General features: G+C 36.6%; 1 protein-coding gene across 1 annotated transcript; it reads right to left on the reverse strand.

Annotated features, from left to right (window-relative positions):
• Nucleotides 1-4303: 4303 nt before the first annotated feature.
• LOC121406072 (achaete-scute homolog 1-like) lies at nucleotides 4304-9160 on the reverse strand. The gene is made up of 2 exons (XM_041597081.1): nucleotides 8074-9160; nucleotides 4304-6436 (listed from the first exon to the last, which is right to left on the reverse strand). Exon 1 carries the CDS (start codon nucleotides 8676-8678, stop codon nucleotides 8124-8126), a length of 555 nt encoding a protein of 184 aa, XP_041453015.1. The 5' UTR covers nucleotides 8679-9160; the 3' UTR covers nucleotides 4304-6436; nucleotides 8074-8123.
• Nucleotides 9161-9418: the final 258 nt, after the last annotated feature.

Below are 9418 nucleotides of genomic sequence, written 5' to 3' on the forward strand. Positions count from 1 at the left end.
GCGAATTAGCAGTAATAGTTGGCAAATGAATGTTCGATTCATTGGAATGAGAATGATGAATGTGATAAAATTTATATTCATAAAAATGATATGATATACTTGGCTAAAACATATTATATCTAGCCTCTTCTTTAATCTCTAGTGACTTAGTCGACATTTTTACGCTGTAGTTAAAAAAGGGCACGCGAACGAAATCATTAAGCCTGAATTATTAATGACGGAGAGAATCAATGGTTTCTTCTTCATGGGGCGTCGTGTTCTACTGGTTAAGACCCTCGTCTTCCAATCTGAGGGAATTGGGCTCGATTCCCAGCTATGGGGTGCTTTTCTTTAACAATAAATTTACCGACATTGTGCTGCACTCAACCCAGGTGAGGTAAATTGGTACCGACAAGAAGTGATTCCTCAAAAAAATGTGAGCGCTCTGACCGGTAGACTAGATGAGCTGGGGTAATTATGAACACCTTGAGCACCTAACAAAGTAGATATGTTCGCTGTATAAATCCTACATTATGTATTTCATTATTATCATATAGGCCTACCGTTTTAAGTAACTATTGATTTTGGGGGTCTGCACCAGGCGTGCACTAAAATATTCCGCACCACAAGCGTTCAGTAACTACATAGCAGAGCGGCGCTACTTTTACCATCACCCATTCAAATATACTCTGGTGCTGTTAATAACAGTGTCAAAATAGCACCGATCTGGTTCGAGCTACTTAGCACGCAGCATTCATACACTCAAAATGTTACTTAGCCCGGATCTAGTTTGGACCAGCGAGTTACTGAAAGCGGTATTAATCAGGCAGGTTACAGGAGCAAGATTTTTATTTTAATATCAGTTGACAGTAATAAAAACGTTCGTGAATGAACTGAAAAATCTTGGCGATAATGATTTCAATAATAATCTTGGTAGAGATAACAATAAAATGAATGAGAATAATGATAATAGTAATAATAACAACAATAATAATAATAGTAATGATAATAATAATGATATTACTAATAATAGCAATAATGATGATAATAATAATGACTGTTAGAAAAATAACAGTAGTGGTAGTAAAAGTAATAATAGTAATACTTGAAGCAGTGTGTGTTGAGTATTAGAACCCCCCCCCCCTCCAAAAAAGAGAGAGTCATTCGCCTACATTCGATTGGCTTACATTTATCAAATGCAGGAGAAGAATGGGACTTAAAACCACATGGCTGGAGAAACAACTGAAAGTAGTTTCATCTTTTAATGACGATCTCGAAATACCCGCTTAAGGTACTCCTCTTTCATTATTGATTATGTCCACAAAAATTAAAGAACTACAAAAAGTATGATAGCTACGATCTGCTTAGCAAAGAAATAATCTTCTAAGCCCTATTCATTTCACTTCGGCAAACGACTTTCCTTTAATCGTATTTGGTTCAGCGGAATATTGATTTTGTTTTCCTTTATCGAATGTTTGGAATTGTATTTTGGGGATTATCCCGGTTTTCTTTGTTGTGTGTCGCGTGGTCCACGAGTTGTAGATTTGGGGCTTATAAAACAAACATCAAGGAGATGTCTTAAGAATGAAAAGAAAGAAAATGTTTCTAAATTGATATAAGCGCGAAATTAAAGATTATCCGATCAAGGGTCGGCCGGACAGAAAACGGGCAGAAGATTTTTTTTTCGAAGGAAACACAATTTTTAAAATGTTTTTGTTATACTCTTTCCTCACCACTTCGGATAGTTCTCTATAAGATGATAATCTTTAACAGCCAGGACAAGGAAGCTTTAGATGATGGTCTCACTGTAGGGTGTTGGGGTTGTTTTGTGAAATAAATTATGTTTTCCGAGTCTGTTAGTAAGTATCACACATTTACACCTAATATTTACTGAAGAAAAGAAACTGTTTACCTGCATGACATCTTTGGGATCTATGATGTTTTCAAACGTATATAGGGTCAAAAGTTCAGCTAAGGCCCCATATATCATACCTAAATATATAAAGGTACACATATAAATTGTAGATGATTTACATTCCTTGGGTGAAACGCAATGATTCTGACGTTTTTGAGCTATGGAAAAATATCCTTTCTGAAAGCAGTTACCGTCCCAAATAAAGAGCAAAGTCTTTGAGTTGATATTTATGTATCCCACATCCTTGTCTACACGTTTAACATTTCTTTTGATTTCAGAAAATTTTCATTTTTTCAATTGTTATGATTCTTTAAAATTTTGAACCCTATTATTACCTCTCAAAGTTTAATATAATCGGCATTTGTCATTCAGTTTCAACTAAAATGTAATTCTTGAATCGCCATATCAAAATCGGTACTCAAAAAGTAGTTTAAATCATGGACTTATTACGTTGTAATAGGTCCATGTTTAAATCATGTTCACAATTGGTCGATATCATTTCTGTTTACCATAAATGCAATTTTATCACCACTCTCCTCATTTTCTCATTTAACCGTCACCCATCCCCCCCCCCCTATCTACATAATTATGTTAACATACAAACATACAAACGCATATTGATTGGGGAACCAAAACGTTTGTTCTTGTATGCATTCCCTTGTATGTAATTAACGTTTGCATGAATCACATAAAAGGTAGGGAGAAACCCCTACATGAAACCCGATTCCAAGAAGCTTTTATTTGATTTCGAATTGCATATCATCTTTACTTGCTCCACTTTTCGATTTGATAAGGATGATGATGTGGCATGTATTGTTTCCAAGCCAAATTTGCATTGAATTCTCAGCATGGGTATATACAGGCGATGTTCAAACTGACGTCAAATTTGATTTTGGTAAAAGAAAAAAAAAGAAAAAAAAGAGGTGCCGTAGCCGAGTGGTCTGGCTATACATGGAAAGTCCGGGGTTCGATCCCCTGCCGCGGCTCCTATGCCCATGAGCAAGGCATTTAATCTACAATGCTTTTTTATCCTGCTTTCAAAAAAAAAATAGAAATGCTATATGCATTATTGATAACTAGGTGTGCACTTGTTTTAAAAAAATAAAAAAATAAATAAAAAATTAAAAAATAAAATAATTATGATAATTAAGGCTAGGTAAAGATCAATAGAATAACATAATCATTCGTTATGCATTCTTAAATTTTCAATTTCATTGATAATTATGCAAACATCTTTTCAAACATCCCTGCTTTAGAACACAGCGTCACACTCTGTCATCACACAGTAGACTATGCTCAAATTCAACAGTGTGAGGATATTATTAAACTGTGGACACCTCAACAATGTGACTGTTGACAGTGTGTTCACATAATCTACAATGTGAATATGTGACATGGTGATCCACACTGTTGAAATGATCAAATTGAACAGTGTGAAGGTAACTTCCACACCGTGAACACACTGTGTTATCCTCCAGTAGGAATAGTTTACTCTATGAAATCCAGAACCATGCTAATTTTATTTTTCAAGGGTTTCTTTGTTTCACCATTTGAATGAAGGGAAGGAATAAAGTGAATAAATCATGGTATAAATCTGACTGAATGAAAGATTAATTCCAGCTGGTGTATTCATGGGAGTTGAATATTGTGATGGATGAAGAAAGATTGTATTCTTTAATACAGCTCGTATAGGCCCGAGGAGATTTTAGAGTGATTTATTTCCATTATTCCACTCCACCCCTCTCTTCTACCTTGTCTTCCAGTCTCTTAATCTGACGCCCCCCTCCCCTGCTATCCAGCCTTCAATACATCCACGGGCCAGAACCCATCCATAACCCACCAACATTTTCGCCACACTCCTTTCTTTTTCTGAAGCACCTCTCGATCGTTCAGTTTTTTACACTTAATTTCTTTCTGCAATATTGCATACCCACATTCATCCATCTATTTTATCATTTAATCTTCCAATGTTTTTTTTCAATTCTTGGGGCTCTTACGCCCCACCCCATCACACACATTGTCTCCCCCCTCCCTCTCTCTCGCTTATCCACACGGACATGACGAATACACACCCACTCCCTCTCTTCCTCTCATTTCTAATTCTTTATCCCACTTTTGTTATCTTCCGTTTGTCGTCCAGCAATTACTGTCTATTCCGCATCTTGTCATTCTCTCTCCTGCTCTCTCTCTGTCTTCTCCTCTCAATATCGTCTTTTTCCCCTCTGTCTCTTCATTTCTCGTTTCTCTTTGAATCGTTGCATACACGAAATTCTGAGCACCCGCAATGAAATTAGTGCTTAGATTTCCAAACAGCATTGATATTATGGTATCCGTGAAAAGAACAAAGCAAGATGGGGCATTACTCATCGAAACCAAAAGAGGAAACAAAATAACACAAATCGTGTATTCGTTTTATCTGCATATTTAATTGGCATTCTCCGTCTTCAACGGCAAAAATAGTTCTATATTTTCTTTTGTACAAACAAATTTACAGACATACATTATAGATCGACATGAACACAGAATATTTTGCAATAAAAAGCTTGTAAAAAAGATCGCTATGCGTAGAAAATTCATACAAAAATATACGTTACAAATTAGCCAAGCATGGAATCCCGTTGCAGATTACAAATGGTGTAATCACTGTAAAAATCACTTTGTTGTTGTTTTTTCTCCCAAGGCACTTAACTTATTACGAAATTGATTTGAAGGCAGTATGTTGCATATTCTTCAATCCAGAATAGTAGTTGTGAATAATTAATGAGAAAGGAAGAATTCAGATTTCACACACATTCTAACCTACTGAAGAAAATTTTGAGGGAATCGTTTAAAACACAGTCTATTTCAATTTTCATATCAAATGAATTTGGAATTGTGAATTCCATTGTGAATTTCAACATGACATATTACCAGAACAGTTTGATAACTTTAGTTACAAAGTAACATAAAAATTCTGATTAATTCAAATAAATATCCACATGTACATGTCAATCAAGCCTCTTGATGTACATTTCCATTTTACAATGCCCGCACCTCTTCTCTTTTGCGGAGCTCAGTGGACATTTCGTGATTATCCCCTTGTCATACCATGGCATTGACTATAATATGTTTTTAAAAATACAAAAATAGGAAGGAATCTCTCGTTTGAATACATTTCAGACCGTTTCTACTATCTACGAGGAACTATGCTACGAAGAAACATGCGAGGTACAGCAATTATGGTATGCGACAGATTTTTAGTGTCTAAAGTTTAGCGTCGAATGAACACTATGCTATAGCACACAGTTTCTTATAAAATGGAATGTTACGAAGCTTGTATTAAAGACACGTCTTTTTAGAAAAAAAGACCGGTAATAAAATAGAAATAAAGCGATATTTTTAATAAGCAACACTGGTGTTTTCTCTTCAACATTACTGTGGAAGAATGGGGAAAAACACTGCTCTGGTCCAGAAAACCGATGCAGCTAGAAAATCCCTATAGTATAAACATTTCAGAATGAAAGCAATATCTATTTTGTATATCAGTATTTAAGTTTAAAAAATACACTATATACACGTTGAGAAAAAATATCTTGGAAGTATAGAAGACGACTCCCCTCTGATAATAATCTTGCTATATAACGATATAGTACATACATGTTTCATTAATCCTCCATAGACTAAATAAGTTATAATTACACTAGATGTCGATAGAATTTTAGACAATATATATATTATGTGTTTCAATAATAAATCTTGACAATAATTTGCTTTTGTAAGAGATAAGGATCACTGGGATAAAGGGAAGAGCATATGATCCGAAGGCAGATTGTGAAATTTAGCGTGAATCAATTTGAAGTATCTTTCTTTCTTTTTTTTTCGAATGGCAGCAAATGGCAGAAAATGAAGCAGGCAATTTTAACTGAAATGTTTCCATTGCATAGTTTGCATACAGTTCTTCAGGATTTGCAGTCACGTTTAAGTGTTGAAAATAAACTTCAATTAGTATTGGATTCAAAGAAACTGTTCTTTGGTATATTCCACGTTCAAACGAGGAATACAACTTTCCTAACTGTTATTCATATACAGGTATACTGTTGTATGAAGAGTGAAATGAAATGATAGATCTACATAATTATTTCTTGATATAAAGATTCATCAACATCAGACAGTTATAATGCAAACTATTATTTTGTTATATAACATAATTTTACAAACAATTGTTGCTTAGAAAGAGTGAATTATACTTTGATTGAAATAAAGTGTGTCCTCAGATCGGGCTTAAGAGCATTTGCTTGCTCACGCTTGTGGAACGTTGCTTCGGAAGTCTAGATGGCATTAGAGAATCCAGGGGAGCAGCGAAATTCTTGCCTTGCTTTGTTTCGAACGGACGGGATTCTGCCGCATTGGCAAGCCCCGCCCATGACGCGTTCCAGTTGAACGATGGATGGCTCCCGCCAAGGGTCAAAAGAAGCCCCTATTGGTCAACTTCAAGGTTAATGCATCCAGGTAGCCACGCGCCTGATTCCGATTGGTCGAGACATCAACAAGCCACGCCCATACCTGAAAATGATTGATAAAGACACGCGACTAGTTAGCAAAGTGGATGATCAAACGAGCAAAACAAAACCACAACCTTGTTGTGCAACCGTAATTATTGATTTCTGAGGTTTTGTTTTCACATATCCTCAACGTCAAAATAACGATCGACAGTAATTCGAATGATATATATGACACATGAAATTATCATCATGCACCTCATTAGATTGCAATAAAAGACGAGTTAATGTTCCGAGATATGAATTATTATATGATTTTCGAAACAAAACAAAAACTCCCTGGTCGTGTGGACGTAAAATAAAACTTCGTAGTCACTCCTACCATGCCTACGTGCAGTTATCCCGCCAAATGTGTTTGAGTTCCAACTTCCAAAATAATATTTTTACAAGGTTTTTGTGTGAAATAATGTTTACGTTGCTAAACTTTAGGTTGAATTAAAAAAAAAACGTGATTTGTGTAGATGTATTCTCACAATCAAATTATATCACAATGGGCAATTCCTTGCATTGTCAATTATGAAAAACGTCATATTATTGGTAATAAAGGTTTTTCCTAAGATGCATATACTGGGTATCAAAATTATTGGAATTCCCTTTTTTTGTATATCAGCATTTATTTCAAATAGTAACAAAAACATAAAACTGACTCACATAACTTTTAGTATTACCATTACTACTATAATACTAATTTAATGGTTACATATGTAATATTCTTATCGCCAAGAAAAGTATCAAGAAACGATTTGTTATTTTAACCCGAATTTCGTTTTCAAATATATATCTTCTTCTGGCTGGCAGACTTGCATTTTGCCAAGTATGCTGATAAAATTAAAAAGGGTTTTGATGATATTCACAAACAGAGCACAGTGGACTCAAGCAATACTTGTATAATTTCCACAGCGCTTGTGGTTGGATCGTTATTTCTTCTTTTATTTTCATGCGACCCGGCAGGTAAGATCGGAAAATATAAGTAGAATCAAGAGTTTTCCACTATCAGAATTGATCCTGAAAAACCTTTCGTCTTTCTCCATTCTGTGTACTTTTCTCCGCAACAAGAATAACGACTTTTTCAAAACAATAATACAAATTGGACTTTTTTAGCCTCAAGAATGACAGGCTGGTGACTTAACGTAAGAAAAAATATCATATGTTTGTTTCAAATTTTACATAGTTATGAAATATTTCCGCCAACTCGATAACTATGAATATAACGGTAAATTTATCTCAATATGCATTTTAGTTAGATTTGTTAGATCGTGTTAGGCTTTGTAAACAAAAATTGAGTGGTTTTGATCGATATTTTATTTGGAAAGTCAGTCAGTGATAATATTAAGGCTTTGCAGTAATATATTTACACTTTTGATATGTTATAATTGTCTTTTTTATTATTATTAATTCGCATTGATGCTCCAGTGGTATTTTTGTCATAGTAGTGATGATCTTTGTTGAAATAAGCAAATACTTGTGAAAAAGCATTTTTTATTAACCAGAAGAAATATGTGAACCCGAAATAAATAATAAAAATTATAGTGCCCACAGGAATGCAACAGTGGTATTTGAGTTTGGCAAACCTGATGCCTATATACATCATATTCGCAGCTTCTAAACCTTTAAATGTTACATCTATAAAACTAGTCTTACCTTTAGTTTAAACAAAAGCTGGGTTGGGTGGTAGCTGGGTAGGCTTAACTCTAGAACCATTCGTGGAAGTTGAGCAGGTCTTCGTCTTCGGGGGAAAGGGGCTCACAGGGGCTCGACCCACCGGGTGAACTAGCGGGTGACGAAGCCGAGCTTAGGCTGGCTGTGGTCGGCGGCAAACTCTGACCGTTGAAGACTGCGTTGACGGCTGCTTCCTCGTCGAGCATCTGTTGGAGTTGCCTGATGTACGAAACCGCTGATCTCAGTGTTTCCACTTTGCTCATTTTCTTGTTGTTGGCGCCGTTTGGCAGCTGCTGGCGCAAGCTAGCAAACCCGAGGTTGACAAGTTTGACGCGATTTCGTTCCCGTTCGTTACGGCGGGCGACGGCAGCAGGGGCTGGTTGGTTCAGTTCGTAGCCGAGATGGTTAAAGTGGATTCTCCTCTTACAGCGAGTAAGCTCGGGTGTTTGTGAATCGTTTACTCGAAGTCGTCGCACACGCTTGGGGAGATCGTCCATCGACGTCGTCCGCACCGTCGTTTGGTTGTTCACACTGACGGCTTGAAGAAGCTGAGTTGTATGGATGGAAATTGGAACAATGTTCTCCATTTTGTGTCCTTTTTTTAATGAGATGCAGAAATGATGTTTCTATTGCCAAGATGAATAGGAATTGAGCATCCCTGAAATAATACAAAATCGTAGATGATGCTTAGGAACAGAATATTCTTCAAGATTCTTGAAGAGGCAGATCGACTGAGTTTCTGTAAGAGATTAGATTTCGGCGATTTGTGGCAAACACTTGTTGATAATCAGAAAAAAAGTGTCGAGGGATGCCGAGAGCTGCGAACCGAGCAACAGGTAGAGCGAAGAATTCTAGCAACAGGTTGTTTGGTTTGTAGAATATGGAAGAACAAGTCAACAGCCTTTAAAAGTTTGATGTTGTCCCTGCGACTATGTCACGCGAATGTGGTCGATCAGCTCTGGTGGCACGCGTCTAGTAGTACCTCGGCACACGAAGGATAAAAGCCTAACTTAAACAATAGACTCCACAAGGTGAACTATTGAGACACCTTCAATGGCCTAACCTGCACGTCACAGACTCACGCGACACCAACTTTCAAGCCACGCCTCCTTTTTTTTCTTTCCGATGGCCTTAAAAGTTTACTCTTCTACTCCAGTCTCACTCTGTCTTGCTCTCTCTCCCTTTACCTATTCTTCGACCTCTCTCACACATCAGGCACGGGGGGACAACAAAACAAACTTCATGGTATATAGTTGTGAGTAGTTGACAAGCTATTGTCTGCCTCGACATGCGTGCCTCTGGCTTCCATTTTACCTGTCTCAAAAGC

This window comes from Lytechinus variegatus, chromosome 19 (genome assembly GCF_018143015.1).
Source record: "Lytechinus variegatus isolate NC3 chromosome 19, Lvar_3.0, whole genome shotgun sequence".
NCBI lineage: Eukaryota > Metazoa > Echinodermata > Echinoidea > Temnopleuroida > Toxopneustidae > Lytechinus > Lytechinus variegatus.